The 18,110-nt window shown below is 34.5% G+C and overlaps 1 protein-coding gene across 4 annotated transcripts in view; it reads right to left on the bottom strand.

The window, feature by feature from the left end:
* The window catches only part of LOC124367913 (serine/arginine repetitive matrix protein 2-like), a 163,910-nt gene that overhangs the window by 45,980 nt on the left and 99,820 nt on the right, over positions 1-18,110 (bottom strand). For all 4 annotated transcript variants that reach the window (XM_046825112.1, XM_046825113.1, XM_046825114.1 and 1 more), the window contains 3 exons: positions 15,188-15,347; positions 12,961-13,097; positions 7,736-7,908 (listed from right to left, as the gene is read on the bottom strand). In XM_046825112.1, the coding sequence (XP_046681068.1) occupies positions 7,736-7,908; positions 12,961-13,097; positions 15,188-15,347 (470 nt within the window). The remainder of the gene's footprint in view (positions 1-7,735; positions 7,909-12,960; positions 13,098-15,187; positions 15,348-18,110) is intronic.

Raw genomic sequence — 18,110 nt, 5'->3', positions numbered from 1 at the left:
TGTCTTTCAGGCTCCCTTCTCTGCTAACAGTACGATGCAATTTGATGATTCCTTATCATCAATAACAGTATGAGGAAATTATAATTGATGATTCCTTATCATCACTAACAGTATGCTGCAACTATGCAACTATAGTTGACTGTCCCTTATCATCAATAACATCCCTTATCATCAATAACATTCCCTTATCATCAATAACATTCCTTATCACCAATAACAGTATGAGGCAATTATAAGTGATGATTCCTTATCATCAATACTTTTACAATAAATTATATAATGTTATTTCATGACAAATTAAAACAAAAACAAACATTCAATAAAAACAAAAATTAAACATACAATTTTAATTCATAAACAAATTTTATTTTTTTAAGTCATCAATATATTACAAGGATCTTTGTTTAATGCTCATTATTGATTATGAAAATTTGAAAGGATCACAGAATTATGGACTTTTCCATCAATACTATGAGGATGAAGTATTTTTCATAATTATTATTATAAATTTTAGAACTTTTAATTTTTGTTACTCACATTATAATGTTGACTTAGGTTATTAACCTTCGTGAACAGATGCAGATTTATCCATTTGAAACTGTGTTTGTAGTCAATGGTTTGCGAAAGACATATCCGTAAAATCAGAGAAAAAACATCAATATTTTAAATGTAAAACCGTGTTTACCAGAGGCACTTTCCACAAATATAAATAAAACATCTTGAAATGTATACTTGGCTAGGGCTTAAGTGGCAATTGCAAGTATAGAAAAGCTTGCACAATCAGTTGCTTTGTTGTGGTTCAGAAAGACATCAAATTGCAAAACATTAGAGCATTTTCATCTGAGAGTTCATGGAATCTTAAATGCTCCACGTGTGTAACGTTTGTCTTTTTGTTACATTCAATCCTTGAACAATATCACCAGCCATGAGAATTTGAAATGGTTTCATTCCATCTTGAGATAGAAACTCAACAGTCTTGTGTTGCAGATCAAAAGTTAGAAATGTCCTCCTTAAAACTTTATACTAGACCCCTAACTAACATAAACCCACCCAGCCACTGCACTTCTGCATTTGCACATTTTCTGTTTTGTCTTGTGGAATATTGGTTACTAGTTGAGTTTCTGTAAAACAAGTTCCTAATAAAATTCTGCATTTGTGTGAAAACCAAAAACATAGAATATCAAATTTTGCAAGCTGTGGGACCGACACCAGAAGGAACCCCTGCATGAAGATATACACAAAGATTTCTTTTTTTGAATGTTTTGGTTCCACATCACAAACAGATAAATTACAATCGCCAATAGCAGAAAAAACAACACTATGTCTCATTGTAATAGCATTTCAATAACAATAAAAGAAATTGTATATATAAAATACCTAATGCCTAGTGTTATCCTTGGTTCAGATTTGTCTTCAAATCTCTTGATTTAAAAGAAATTTTTATTGTGTGAATTAGATACGATCGACATGCTCTGTATTAGAAAAATAAGGAGTATTAACTAACCTTTAACTTTATGCATAGATGTTATTACAACTATAATCAGAATACTAGTAATTTTCTGACACGGAATAAACTGGTATTTTGTTAGAATCATTGAGATGCTAGTTAATAATTTAGAGCTTTTTGGCTTATAATATAATGCACCACTGCACTTGAAAAGTTTAATTTATTATCTCACTAATGGAATACGTATTAAGACCACTTAAGTGTCTAAGCCGGCTGTAGTACCGGCCATTGTAGAGTTATTAAAGACGTATCATTTAAATATATAATTAGTATGCATACAAACACTTTTTTTACATTTTCCAACATTTTTATTGGTTATCTAGAAAATTATCTCAAATATTTATGTACTCATTCATTTTAATAATATAAACCATTAGAAGAAAAACTAAAACGTGTTTGAATGCGTATTAAAAGAGACCTTTGAAGTGAGACAACTTCCGTACCGCAATGATCAAAATTAAGTGCATTAGGCCTAACATTGTCATTGTACGAGATAATCATATGAAGAAAGCTGTTATAAAAATACCATCCTTACTTTTATTCTTGACTGGGTGGTCCAATAGATTGGCATTGGTCTGGACATATAAAGATGGCAATAGTAACTTTACCTCTTCTCTCAATATGGCAAAACTATGGAATATCAATTAAAATGCACAATTCAGTTCCATTTTGTTATTGTTTAATAGGCTTGGGCAGACCGGTTGTGTTCTGTGCTTAACGATCAGAAGTCCGAATACAACTAGAGAAACAATATGCTTTATAAAGAATAACTGAAATGGTTAGCTTTAATAAACTGTTACGACAAAAGAACAGAAACAAATGCACTAATCTCGCATCAAGTAGTTTTGATACCAGAGTTTGAAAGTTAACACAAACCAACCAATACAGCTACAATAATGGGAGTTATATTCAAATTTAGCTAGTTTATTTCTGTGTTTGGATATAAACTATTAAAAACAATAACTTCCGATTTTTATTGCCGTTATCAACGGAAAAAATACAGGCTTTTGGCTCTTTACAACCAAACTAAAGTTGACTGAAACTTTGAAAATTCATAATTCGTAAACTTGTAATCTGATTGACTAAATTTTTTATACAAGATAATTATATGAAGAAAGCTGTTATTAAATACCATCCTTACTTTTATTTTCCACCGGGTAGTCCAAAAGATTAGCATTGGTCTCATTATGGAGCTCTTAAAGTCCAATCAAGTATCTTGAATGTTTAATTTTGTAAACCAGTATATAAACCAGTTAATTTTTAATACAAATTTAATTGAGTGAATGTGCAAATCAGGCATCACTGCCCTGTGCAGGCTGGCAGTTTGCACGTTCAAACGTGCAGGTGCCAGCCACAGTAAGTTAACAAAACCTGCTCACTAATTAAATTTTGCACATCGCCTAAATAGGGCCAAAAATTTGGAGAATTTAAAGTGCAACAGTTCTGAGCACTTTCAAATCTTACTTGACCGAAAACAACGTAAAGGATGAATTGTGGAAAATGAATTGCAAAATTTCATGTCTGGGTTAGAACGTAGTATAAACGTACACTGAGTTGTGCACAACATGTTTAAACTACGTGTTTCCACGCATTTGCTAAGTAAACAAACTTAATTTTAATCCCCACAACGGTTTGTTTTGTCATTACTTCTTTCCACAGATGACATGTGACCAAAACTTATGCCACGGTCGTTGCTGGCATTGTGTCAAGCAATGTCGTAGACTTCTGGGAGTTCCGGGGGTATATTTAAACTGTTGTGCAACCAAAGCCAGCTGAGGTATTTGACACGAGGGCCTTCACATATTGGAGACCATACTGCGATTTCAGTGTTGTTTATCTGTCGTATTGGAACGTTGCCATAGATAATTAACATAAATTCAAACCTACTTTTAGCTTAGAATGTGTAGTTTTGATTTTTCTGCTGAAATTCCTTTGATACTAAATATATACATTTTGTTGTAAAATTCTACTTGTAATGGATTAGATCTGTATCACCATTATAAAACTGGATGTCATCGATCTTAATAAAGGTTATGTCACTGAATAAAAACAAAAAGATCAAAGGTTCCAGACTGGAACATTGAGACACTCCAGAATTTTTATGAATATGCTCCACCAAACTTGACATTTTGTCCTTCTGGTAAGATAAGATTTGGCCCAATAAAGAGGTCCAGGAGAAGATCCAAATTTCGAAAGTGTCCTCACTAATAAACATGTAATAAGGTATGTTGTCATACACTTCTTGAAAGTTAAGCAAGATCAACCTAACCTCAATATCAGAAACAGTCATCGTTAAAGATGATAGTTTATAACAGCCTTTTTTGAATCTATGCTGGAAGAGAGTTAAGATGATAGATTATGTTATCAACAAAAACTACACACAAGTATTATACTGTATAAATTTCTTTGTTGCCTTGTCTATTATACAGTGCTTTTCTGTGAACTCCAAACTAAAGTTGTTCAAAATTGTTCTCCAATATACTCTCCTGGTACTATGAAGTCTGTGATGTTGTTATTAAGAATCTGTTTGTTCAATTTTTGTGATTTCAGTTTTGTCCTCTAAAAATTGAAAAATTTATTTAAACGTCTTTTGTTTTTTTTTTCTAAGTTTAGTGGAGTCCTGAAATATTCACTATCATTGGTGGTTGTGTGCACGTGACAGAATTTTATTCATTAGGAAATTTTTAAATAGTATTTTCTTGAAAACTAGTTTGTGTTGCTATTTTGAATCAACATACTTAAAAAGCTGTAAAACTACTGAGTATTTTTAAATTTACGAAAGGCACTTATTTTCCAAATAGCCATTGTACCACCATTTAAATCAAGGAGTACCAATTTCACAGGCTGTGCAAGTACCTCTAACTATACCTTCATGGCCTCCTTCAACAACATTCTCTTTTTGGGTAGACTAAAGAAGAAATTCCTTCAAAAACAATTTATCCAACCTCTTTGCAAACTGCACTCCATAGACATGATCTTGATGATCTGGACTTATGTGTATGTATATATTAGTCTATAACATGATCCTAGACTTAGAAAAACTTGAACTTTGCTTGACACTTTTTAAAACCTCATGACAATTTTATTTCGCACACCTCCTCTGAAAGAAAATTACCTTCCTTAATATGGAAATCAAACTTTGGGGAAGATCACCAAGATCACAAAACGGTTTCTCCCCAAGCCTGACATCATATCCATTTCTCTAGAAAAGTGCACAAATAACTAGTCAGAGCCTTTCACAATATAGGATACATCACAATCTTGTCAGGAATAAAATGACTAGCTTGGCTGCGTGCAAAACACTAATCTGAAACAACTCCAAGAATATACCTTTCATGAGCACCCTGGCCAACCTATCTCATCAAGATCATAGAAGAGGGTTTCAACGGTTTCTCTAAGCCTTCCCTTATTGCCCTAAATCTCTTTGAATAATATCCCACCCCACCACTATTTTCCAACCATTAGGCTGTCAACCCAAACAAATTCACCGATTCACCTGAGAACCAACCCTATGGATCCCCAAAAAACCCGGTAAATCTTGCCCCATTCATCCTATTTTCATCATATTCTTCTACTTTCACCAGATCCATCACAATTCTAAAATACAGGACACCTAACAATCACATACGTGACTCTAAATTTTATTTATCAACAACAGTACAAATGTTGCTCAGCCTAATCTTAACACTCCATATATCCAAAAATAGTCGCAATATAAAAAATCCTGACAAACATATTCCACCCACAGCATTTTCCACAATCAAAACTTCAACAATGGTCTCACCAACATCATACGCTGTCCCCCTTATAAAATTGGCTACAACTCAGAAGAACACCCAGCAGGGATCACTTCTGGCTGGTTTATACCTTCCAGTTGAACCCACCACTGGGCACAACAAAAACTGATGTGTCACTTCAATCTGGGCTACCTTATGGATGTCCAGGAGCGGCACATCACTAACCAGCATACGTCGAGATTCTGGGGTTCAGGGCAATTCGATAGGTCTAGTCCACTGTGGGAGATGACTTTTGGAGTCGGTAGGGTTTGTTCCCTAACCTCAGAGGTTCTTGCTAGCCTCAACAAGGGTGTGCCACCCCCTGCCTACTTTGACTGGGGAGGTTGGTTCAGAGCTGGCCTCCCCTTCTTCCGGGGAGACAAGACTTTGAGATGTAGTGCCCTAATTCTTCCTCATGAATCTCGATTGGAGGCGGCCCCTACTCTCTAACCTTACCCATCCTGAATATCCTGTCACTCCAGAAGCAGCACAAAGGTTCTTACAGGACTAAGTGCAATTTATAAGCTTCTTGTCCTAAGAGAACAAAAATAACTCAGAAGAATGGACTTAACTGTCTATGGATTATCAAATCTTGGTTTTCCAAACTACAATATCCAATGGGCAGTGGGCACCTTCTAATCCTGCAGACGCAAATTCGGTATACTGGTTTCAAATACATGATTTCTCTGTTTTAGGTTTTTTTAATGTTGAACACCTATGTATATTAAATTGTACATATTTAGGTACATTGATTGAATTAGTACCAAGAACAGTGGGTGAAAGGTTGGATGAGAAATCGAGAATGTTTTCACCATCTTCCTGATTTCCACTAGAAGTTAATTGCACCGCTATAAACAATACTGTTATATTTTTAAATATCTGGTCTCTTAATGTAATAATTTTATTTTCAAGAGGACAAACAATAGTCATATTAATGCAGCGACAACTTTAAATTACTATTATGTATCCTATTCTCCATTATAGTACGGTTCAGAACAAAATCATCAATGAATGTAACAGCTGCAGCAGATTCTGAATGTCACAAAGTAGTCTGGTAAATTAAATGTGTGATAAATAGATGATAATTGAATATTTGTTTATGTTGAAGACTCGGAGCAATTGGACAAAATTTTAAATAGTATTAAATGTTATGAACAAAAGTTATGCAAAAACTAACCATTTTCTCATGGAGAGGAACAAGTTTCAAGGCAGTAAATCTTATTTTCTCCAGAATAAGTAGGGATGAAAATATGGATACGGATACACCATATCCAACTGTGACCTAATAAACCTGATCTTGTTAAATACAAAGTAAGCTTTGATTTAAATTAAATATTTAAAATAAAGGGTAATATAAAGTTATGTTTGTCAAATTAAATCCTAAGTATCACAGGAAAAATAATGATTTACAAGTAGAATAAGTATTCAGTGATATCTGTATTATGTATATCCATTCAGAATTCTAAATCGAATTTGGGCGATATTAAACTACAGTTTTTAACCAGTTTAATCAATAAAAACTAATGCTCATCAAAAATAACTAAATTTTCATATCTCTTTCCAAATTTTAATTCCCATAAACAAATAATCCTATTTTACAATTGAGATAATCTTTGACTTTCCTTCTATTAAATGATACTTGTATTTATTTATTGTTCTTGTATTAAAAGTAGAGATATGTTTTAAATAGGTTTACTTCAATATTATACACAGTCTTAAAGTTGTTTCAATTACCATCAATACAAATGGTTATTGGGCTATGTTGATACATAACAATTAAAATTATAATCTACCATGTGTTACATCCGGAAAGTAAGTACCATTTTCAAATAAAATTACTAGAATATTAGAATTACTTTTCAGTTTAATTACATTTTAAAATGAAATTAAAATTTATTTGAAATAAACAGTTTAGTTAAATTGTTATTTTTACCAATAAACACGCTAATTTTAAGTAAAATGCACTGTCTTTTACTTTTTTGCTTTTACCTTCTATAATTCAGTTACAACAAAAATTAGCTTTGAACTTAAAGAAACAAAAATGTTTTACTTGCCTTAATGGTATAGGAAAGTTAATGGATTTATTAGTGGCGTGCAAAGGGCTAAGATATTCTATAATCGGAGGAGTCACGCATGACAAATTAATATACTTTGTTTGAAGGTTATTTTTGACGATGGAAGGATTGTGAAGGAAACAGGATTTTTCCGGACATTTGCCATCGTTCAGTGAAACAAGAAATTAACATAAAAAAATTAATATAACCCACAAACTTAAAAAGGAAGTCTAATAATAATGATCTCAAATTCTCTTCTACATACGTTCCTCCAAAGTGTTACAGCCTCTATATCTGTATCAGTCTGAGGAAATGAGAATACCTGTGATAATAAAACCTGTAGCCGACCACCTTGTGTTTTGCACATTGAAACAGTGAAAACAAATGTTTGTACTCACCACACGCTGCTTCTCTACGCTGCTGACGAGGGCGGCACTGCCTGGCGTACCTTCTGGCACTGTTCCGGCGCGCATGCCCTGCTCCATACCCTGCAGGATCACTGATGCTCCCAAGAACTTGTTGAGTAGAGCTCTAGCTTCCCGGTCAGCATCCGTGTCTCCACTCTCACTCACTGGACATACCAAACCATGGTTACCGTGGTAAACTTTCTGTAATTTTTGTCCTTTAAAGCACAAAATATATTGGAACCCATACTGTCCTTTAGCATAATCTATACCTCGAAATTACACTTAATTCAATCATATTTGTTTTACTAAACAACCTAATATCCCTTAACATTTCAAAAATAAATAATATTTATAATCAGCTAACATAATATTTATGTAAACGGTACATACACCTCAGTGCCTATACTAGGAAACAAATTGAGACAATTGGAGCAACTCTTTTACAGTATTAGCACAAGGACTCAAAGTGGACCACATAAGTGGAATATCAAAGCAAAAAATGCCTCATCAAATTTCTTCATAAACACTCAATATTAAAATTCAAATATTGCAAAATCCATTTAATTATTTTATGATCAAACATGAATTCTGCTCCATGATTCAAAAATCTAAATCAATTTTGATATTATTACAGAACACTAGTTTGAACACTTTAGCACTGTACTATTCTTGGTGAACGTGTAGATAAAGAAGTTAATGATTGATTGATCCACTGGAATAATTAAACCTGCCATAAAAGATAAACATATTAACAATGGGGTGAATGTTGCACTGTCAGGGCTGACAATATTGCACAGGTGGTTAGAACTCTCAGTAAAACTGGTATGCACAGGTGGTCAGGACTCTCAGTAAAACTGGTATGCACAGGTGATCGGAACTCTCAGTAAAACTGGTATGCACAGGTGGTTAGAACTCTCAGTAAAACTGGTATGCACAGGTGGTCAGGACTCTCAGTAAAACTGGTATGCACAGGTGGTCGGAACTCTCAGTAAAACTGGTATGCACAGGTGGTCGGAACTCTCAGTAAAACGGTATGCACAGGTGATCGGAACTCTCAGTAAAACTGGTATGCACAGGTGATCGGAACTCTCAGTAAAACTGGTATGCACAGGTGGTTAGAACTCTCAGTAAAACTGGTATGCACAGGTGGTCAGGACTCTCAGTAAAACTGGTATGCACAGGTGGTCAGGACTCTCAGTAAAACGGTATGCACAGGTGGTTGGGACTCTCAGTGAAACTGGTATGCACAGGTGGTCAGGACTCTCAGTGAAACTGGTATGCACAGGTGGTTTGGACTATCAGTGAAATTGGTATGCACAGGTGGTCGGGAACTCTCAGTAAAACTGGTATGCACAGGTGGTTGGAACTCTCAGTAAAACTGGTATGCACAGGTGGTTGGGACTCTCAGTAAAACTGGTATGCACAGGTGGTTGGGACTCTCAGTGAAACTGGTATGCACAGGTGGTTAGAACTCTCAGTAAAACTGGTATGCACAGGTGGTTAGAACTCTCAGTAAAACTGGTATGCACAGGTGGTCAGAACTTTCAGTTAAACTGGTATGCACAAGTGGTCAGAACTCTCAGTGAGACTGGTATGCACAAGTGGTCAGGACTCTCAGTGAGACTGGTATGCACAAGTGGTCAGGACTCTCAGTGAGACTGGTATGCACAAGTGGTCAGAACTCTCAGTGAGACTGGTATGCACTGGTGGTCAGAACTCTCAGTGAGACTGGTATGCACAGGTGGTCAGAACTCTCAGTGAGACTGGTATGCACAGGTGGTCAGAACTCTCAGTGAGACTGGTATGCACTGGTGGTCAGGACTCTCAGTTAACTGTATGAACAGGTGGTCAGAACTCTCAGTGAGACTGGTATGCACAAATATTAAATTATAACAAAAATAATTGTATGGCTACAAAACAGAAGGTTGACAGCAGGAGACTTGGAACACTGGTAAAGGTAGAGTCTACAGATGAGGCTAGAACGGTTAAATTACTTTGACAATAGTTACTATTTACTTGTGAATTGTCATTATTAAAATATCTGTCCTCACCAAACCCTGATACTGCATGTAAGGGTCTGGGGCCTCCGCGGGCAAGAGGTTTTAGGATCTTTTGGAATGCAAGTAAGAGATTAGATTTTAATACGCAGTACAAATTATGAAAAAAGAGTGCGGACAGTCAACTGAACCTGAATCACGATTTTATACTATGGAAATCTTGTCATTGTAAACAACAAAATGTGTGGACGGTTGTATTTTATAAGACGAAGATACACATTACTCTTTGATAAATAATATTCATAGTTGTGTAAGCACCTTTTTCTACACCTAGCTAAGGCGTACAACAGAGTCCTTCTGCTCAGCGATGAGGGGATTTGGAAGTGGGCTAAGTTCATGTTTCCGAATTACAGCATTCCTGGCTCTCGCTCATGAATTTGTCCGTCAAGCTTCCTTGACAATAAAAGTGTGATGTATCTCAATCATGTGTGTAACATGAATGTTAAATATTAACGTATTTCTGTTTGATTTACATTTTTGTGTTACAATGGTACTCTTGATTTACGATTGGAAGTGAAGCCGATAAAACTAGCCTTATTCTTGTTTAAGTTGCTAATCCATGTGTCAATTAGCCATTTGGATATTTTTTGTTTGTATGATTCTGATGGAAGACGGACATGAATTTATCTCAGCGCATAGTGCACAAAACGCTAACCATGGCTCTGTCTAAAATCCTCTACACATGAGTCCGGCCTACCCACATTCCATTCTGCTATCAGCTGGGATGTTTTAAAATAGTTTTGTAAGAAAAACATACTCTTTTTAAATCTTGGGTGTGGTGGATTTTTGTTGATAAATTAAAACTAGCAAAAATAGATGTGCAGAGTATCTAAAACCAAAGCGTATTACGATCATTACTAATGTTTTACTTTCAGTTAGGCCTATCTAATTTATTTAAATTTAGATTTATTCCATATCGCCATTGAGGTGTGCTCATCAGTCAGATTTATCCCCCTGATGATAAATAGGTTAGTTACACCACTGATGATAACCTTAGTAACTTGATATTTTTCAAGAACCTAATTTAAATACCATAAGTTCAAACAACAACAGTTTTGAAATTCACAAACAAATATAAATTTGATCATAATCATGACATTGTCTTTAACAGATAAAAAGTTTTGATTTGAGTATGTTTTACAACCAAGTAACACTTACAGAAATATCTCCAAGTGAGATTCGATATCTAAATTTTTAGTCAAGGGTGTACTGTTTGTGGAAGGATGTAAAGCTATTTCCTGTTGAGATATTCTTAATCTCCTAAAATCTAGTTTTCAATTTTATGGATATCCTTAAGCTCAAACGATTATGTCATTCAGCGGTTAAACCTGTACCATCAGTAATGGGCCAATTGTAAAAAGTCTGCTTAAAATATACTTTTATTCAAAAGGATAGGGTGCTTTGAACTTCCCATTGGTATGCTGTTGAAAGGAAGTCAGGTAACAGGAAGCTTCCGCTACAGAAGAACGACCTTCTAACGAAAGAGTTTCTGTCCTTCCTGAACTGAATATACAGTGTGTCTATAAAAGAACTCCGGGGTTTAAAAAATTAATATTTTTAAAACTATAAAAGATAGCAACATTTGATCAATTCTTTTGAAACAAGCAGCTCAAAGAGTTTTACTCATACCAATTGGAAATGTTTCTCTCAACAGTTGGCAGCACTGCGGAGCGTTGACCTTGAAATGACGTAGCGGCTGCGGCAGGCAGTCAGTGTCGTCTGGACTGCCGCGCTATGGCGACCCCTCAACAAAAGGCTCAGTGTGTTATTTGGCTCATAGAAACTAATTCTGTTGTTACTGTACAAAGAAACTTTCGACGTAGCTATGGTGTTGACCCGCCTACAGACAAAACAATTCGTCAGTGGTTAAGTGCGTTCAAGGAAACAGGAAGTGTTTTGAAGCAAAAGTCGCCGGGTAGGCCGCGTGTGTCTCAAGAGAATGTAGACAGAATCCGAGCTTCATGCACTCGAAGCCCTAAGAAATCGGTAACAAAACGCAGTCTGGAATTGGGGTTACCAAGATCAACAGTCCATAAGGTAATTCATAAAAGACTTCGTTTAACTGCCTATAAGATTCAACTTTTACACCATATCAAACCGGCAGACAAGGTTAAGAGATTCGACTTTTCTGTTTCCATGCTGGCTAAAATTGATGAAGATAATGATTTTTTTTAAAGTGTGGTTTTTTAGTAATGAAGCTACTTTTTATGTGAACGGAACTGTAAACAGGCATAATTGCAGAATTTGGGGTTCACAGCCGCCCCATGAGTTTATTGAGTACGAACGTGACACGCCCAAAGTGAATGTTTGGTGTGCTCTTATGCATGACAGAGTCATAGGTCCCTTCATTTTTGCCGAAAGGAATATCAATGGTGATGTCTATTGTGACATGTTAGAGGAGTATGTTTATCCTCAGTTGGATGACATTGAGGCGGAGAAAGGTTTAGTTTACTTCCAACAAGATGGGGCGCCGCCACACTTCAGTTTGCGTGTGCGTGAGTCACTGGACGCTCGTTTCGGTAACAGGTGGATTGGAAGGGAAGGACCTATTCCATGGTCACCAAGGAGCCCTGATATGACTCCGTTGGACTTTTTCTTCTGGGGGCATATCAAGAATCTTGTTTATGCGGAGAAAATTCGAAATGTTCGCCATCTCAGGGAACGAATAGTGAATTGCGTGGCGTCCGTTCCCCCAGACATGCTCGCCAGGGACATGGGAAGAGGTAGAATACCGTTTCGACGTGTGCCGTGCCACTAACGGAGCTCACATTGAACTTTACTAAGTTGTTAAAAAATCTTGAAAATGTAAGCTTTCTAATCATGTATAAAACATGTATGTACGTTTTTTACTTTATTAAAATATTTTGTCTTAAAACCCCGGAGTTCTTTTATAGACACCCCGTATAAAAAAAATTGTGCGCCTCCTAAGAGTTCTCCCGCGACTACTTCAATTGGAAAAATATTTGGATCAATTCTTCATATTCATTCATTTTTCTTGAGTATTGGCTGGAACGTTATCTTCTTGCCGGACACTTAGTTCTATGAGTAGCAACTTTTTGGTAAGTGATAATTAAATATTCAATAAGTCTGAGTGTAGGGATCAAGTGGAAATATCCTTTTTCCTGATTTTTAACTATTCACGTGGTGTATAGGACTCACCTAGGTCTGCGTTCCTCATCCTGGTCAGTACGTCCTGGACTCCAGTCACCCGACTTGTGTTGTCCAGGAAGGAAGTTGTTGTGGTCTCTGTGACTCGAGTCACTGTCGAGTCTCCAGAGGTCTTCAATGACTCCCGCCTTCAAAACAAATGTAAGTCACTTCTGTATCGTTTGAAGAGCTTGTAAAGGTGGTAACTATTTGCACTTTTTAAATACTTAAAAATAAAGTTATTTGCTAAGAAAATGTATTGAAAGAAAGGTATGGCGGCAAATTATTGAAATTAGGACAGCATGAGTGCTGATGACAAAATTTTATGAATATTATAATTTATTTTATTCCTAAAATGTGGAATTTCCTGGACTTCTAAATTTTTTGACACATTAACTTTGGCATAAGGTTTTTAATGGTTTAAATTTGTTGTTTAACTTTTAAAAGCTATTATTATGGTAATGATTGTATAGTTAACGCCTTGCAAAACATAAAATAACACAACACGACTGGTTTCTTTTGTGTAATAAAGACAAAGATACATTTTACTATTTGTAAAATTCAGACCATAATGAACCTGTATCTTTTTGATCTTATGAAATATATCTTTCAAAATCCTTAGTAAAGCCTAGTAGTATAAAACACTCCCACAATACCAGGAATAAAAATGCTGCATCTATTCATTTTAATATATTGAGCAAAACTCTTGAAAGCCATTCTGTTATTGCACTGAGGGTGTACAACCATTTGTTACCCTTAGTCCTAAAGTACAATAAAGAAATATTTTTGAATAAATATTACTTATAGCTGTTAGATAACCAATTTTATGCACTGGACGAGTTCTTCTGATTAAAAAACATTTTATTTTAAATTACCCAATGCCACTGGCTGTATTTGAGTATTGTGGCTTATGTTTGCGTAACTTAAGATATAATTAATCTAAGTTTTATAACTGACTTGGCTATATTCATAATGAAAGCTGTAATGAGACTTTGTCAATGATCTTTATTTTATGGCAGTAAAAAAATGTTGATTGATTGGTTGATCTTGTCAACGTCCACCGAAGACAACTACTGTTATTTTAATGTGGGCCCTCCAGCCAGCTCTACCACATGCCATAAGACCGCAAAAATCCAAGGTCAACTCCCACATCCAAGAGTTAGTACCTTGGACCACGCACTCATCCTGACTGGTAGTACAGATAGCTCACCTACGATATCGCTAAACCACACCAAATTTATGTGTAACCACTTACTACAGCGGAAAGCAGCGAACGTACTGAGTATAAAAAACTTATCAAAAAGCGGTTCTTGTACTTGAGTTCTTAAATCCAGTTAAAAACGACAATGCCTCCTTCCTCTTCAACATTTTTTCCTCCATGCACCTGAACTAGTGATGGCCTTAACTGTTGTTTTCCCGAAACAGTTTACGCTGCGCATCACTTTAATTTAACTAATGTGTTGCAACAGTTAAGACTACTGTAAAGAATACTAGATGCAACCATGCTGTTTTCAAAGTCCTGTGCTGTTTCTGTTCCATCAAAATAGATAATACATCATCTCTGCCTTACTAATGTGATGATTCAGATCACCGTTTTAGTGGAATAAAATAAATTATAAAACCTTTTTCATTTAATTTATTCATATTATATAAACTATTATTACCACTATTATTGTGTTCTTAGACATATTTACTGATCGAAACGTAGGTTGAAATAAATGTAAACAACTTTTAGATAATATGAATAATAATTATACATTATAATAATATAAGACCAACTGGTGGTGTTTTTCTGACACAAACAAAATATTGTTGTTAAATAATTAAATTACGGTACATATAAATAAATCAAAGTACGACAAAAATATGAGTGGAACTACAATAGTCAGTTTTCCACACAAACGTTAACTGATCCTGATTCAGAGCCTTCCTGTTTCAAATAAGCTGTTTCCTGTTTCATATAGACGTTTATTATCTATTGCAACTGCCATCATCGCGCAGCAGTTTCATGGCGCAACAGTTTCACTGTCGAAACTGTTTCGAAAATACTTGAAGTTTCATCAGGCCATCCCTAACCTGAACCAATAAATCCTTCCTCTTTTAAATTTCAAACAAGCACTTGCTGAATGTAAACGTTTGGACAGTTTTCCTCTTAAATCTTCAGCTGATTAACAAAACAAAGGAAGACTAACTACAATCTACTTCTCTACAAAATCTACAGTTAAGTTAGATGCCACACCTGGTAGTCTCCGTGATAGAATCCCGCTTGGTATCAGAGGTGGGGGAATGTCGTGACACTGTGGTGGCATCACTGAGTGACTCTTTCCGCTTCTCTGGTGATTGTCGCCCACTCCTCTTGTCAGCTGACAGCGCCGTCGACTGCTTCAACGTCGACGAGACTAACAGAGCAACAAATACCATTTAGACTAGAGCGATGTGTTACCATTATTTACATTACCATTTATTTACCTATTATTTACCATTATTACATATTTTATACATTCCGAATGGCTCCGAAACATTATACCACTACAGTACGAAAACATGGAAAAACTTTCTCCTTTTGCATACCAATTGTATTTTGCTGTTTAAAAATGTGGGAGTTTTGAAATATCTCCAGGATGGTACATCATTTGGGTCTTCAAGTTTTAAATTACATTTTCACATAAAATAAAATTTTTATCTTTTTCTAAAGATTTAAAACTTAAGTACGTAGAAAAACACATATAAACATTTACTGAGTCGTAAGTCATAAATTCTTAATCAAAATGAATAGACCATTTTTTAAAAACTTTCATTTTAGACCAAAAAAATAACTTTTTAACTACCATGTAATGATATATTTGATTTAAAAATTCTTTAATGATTAATGCCTTTTATTGTATGTAATAACAAATTAAAACTAAATGCCAAATTTAAAAATTATCACACCATCAGTATTATTATGGTTTCAGTTAAAGTTTGTTAAAAAATTAAAATTCGATCCTTTATAACTTTTGAATGAAAACATTTATAGAGACGCAGTTTGCACCACTTTGATACATAACTACTTGGCTATACATTTTGGCTACCAATGTGGCTCATTTATGAGTGGAGAGAGGTGAATACAAGAGAAAAATTTACATGTCTTATCCAATTTTGTGTGTATCAACTTGCCTGATGTAGTGTGTGCATCTTACATTTCAGATTCCCCTCACTCAGGTATATGATAATGGTTTTGGCATACAAATTATTTTGTCATATCTGACTTTGGCATGTTTGAGCCATTTATTTTTTTTTTCATTTGACACTTGAAGAAAAGAGCAGATATCAAAACGTTATTTTTTATTATATAGTACGTAATAATAGAAAATGTTTATTATTCTGTCATCCTTTCAAATCGTATACAGATAATAATGCATTTTAAAATATTGCAGATGTATTCAAATAGATTACTATAGTAAAAACATAAATATCTTACAATGATAATATAGTAGTGCTGCACTGCAAAAGTAAAGTTTTTTTAAATTGTTTAGTACAATTGATATGAGAAGAAAACTACTTACACTATTGCAAAAATGTTTAATTACAGAAAAAAATGTTGATGTTTTACAAAAAATGTAAAAAAGAATCATTATTTCTTTACATAGTAATCAATCGATGCATTATACATATATAATTTCAATAAACATTGAATCACAAAAAGTACTTGCTCCGCCGGGAGTCGAACCCGGATCTCTCACTTGCCGGGTGAATGTGCTACCATTACACCACAGAGCCCTCACTTTTTATGATTCAATTATTTTGTATTTGGCCGTATATGTCACATATGCGTTTAAATAACCAAACTAACATATGATCGGAAGACCAAATACCTGTCAAATGACTTTTATTTACATTAAATTTGTATAAGTGGCAATAGCTTTATTTAATTTCAATAAACATTGAATCGCAAAAAGTACTTGCTCCGCCGGGACTTATTTTATATATATATATATATATATATATATATATATAAAATTTGAAATGTACATTGTATGAAAATAAAAAAAGATCTAAAAGTGTTAAAAAGGTTTATTATTGTATATATATTTATCAAACACTTTTCGAGGCTACATCTCTAATAAGTTAGATTTTTACTTGACTTTAATCATTTTTAAAAACTGAAAAAAAATTTACCAAACCATGTTATTTTATTGAACAAATCTAAAAATCTAAGCTTGTCCTTCAACATGTGATTCATCCGTAATGTTCATGGTAATATTTTAGCCACAATTGTTTGTTCTGCTGACAGAGACATGCTGTTTCCAGACATTCACAGGTAAAACAGTTTTGTTTGTTTTCTTGCTTACGATCAACAGTCTAATCACCTGTCTGTTTACACACAATCAGCCAGCCGCTTTTCTTCTGAGTCACATTTGTTTTTGTTCTATAACGTTGTTGGCTTGCTTACGCATTGTAACAAAAATAATGACTAAGAAAATTTCTAAAAAGAATTGATAAATCATTTTTATCTGTGTTTTTTTTACTTTTTTAATCTTAGCATTTAAGTTTAAAAAATAATTAGAGTTGTTTGATCTTCTACTATTTAAAACTGTATTGAAGTTTACTTAGAAGGATAAAAATCATTTATGTTTCCACGAAGTTTATTGTTAAAAATTACCAAATTTTACTACTTTGTATTTCATGGAAACATTTACTTACAATAGTTAAACTACAATTTTACAATTTTGCATATATATATACTACTGTCAATGGATCAAGGAAGCCAAAAGTAACAGATTTGTTCAAAACATCATTTCCCACATAAAAAAATTGTATTTTAGTATCAACAAATTGCCATCCTGGCAGTAAATTGATTTAACTATTAATATTTAATATTAATAGTAATATTTAACTGTTCATATCAGAACCAGGAAATACTGAGTTGACTTCTGCTCCTTTTCACCTTCTGCTTTGTGCAGCGTCTAAAATCTGACGCTGTCACAGACTTGATTCCTGGAACCTGGAGTCTGTGTCCATCCAAAAACTTGTTTGCTCCACCATGCTATGGAATCATGTCTAAAACATCACAGTGCACTCAATTGTGTACCTGAGGAGACAATGAAAAATTCTCTTTATCTACACTTAATTTTGGAGTCTAGTTGTGTCTGGTTTCGAAATGATGCAAAAAGTTCGTATTG

This window comes from Homalodisca vitripennis, chromosome 8, assembly GCF_021130785.1.
Source record: "Homalodisca vitripennis isolate AUS2020 chromosome 8, UT_GWSS_2.1, whole genome shotgun sequence".
NCBI classification, from domain to species: Eukaryota; Metazoa; Arthropoda; class Insecta; order Hemiptera; family Cicadellidae; genus Homalodisca; species Homalodisca vitripennis.
The sequence above is the reverse complement of the archived record's forward strand: the minus strand, read 5'-3'. Positions and strand labels throughout refer to the sequence as shown.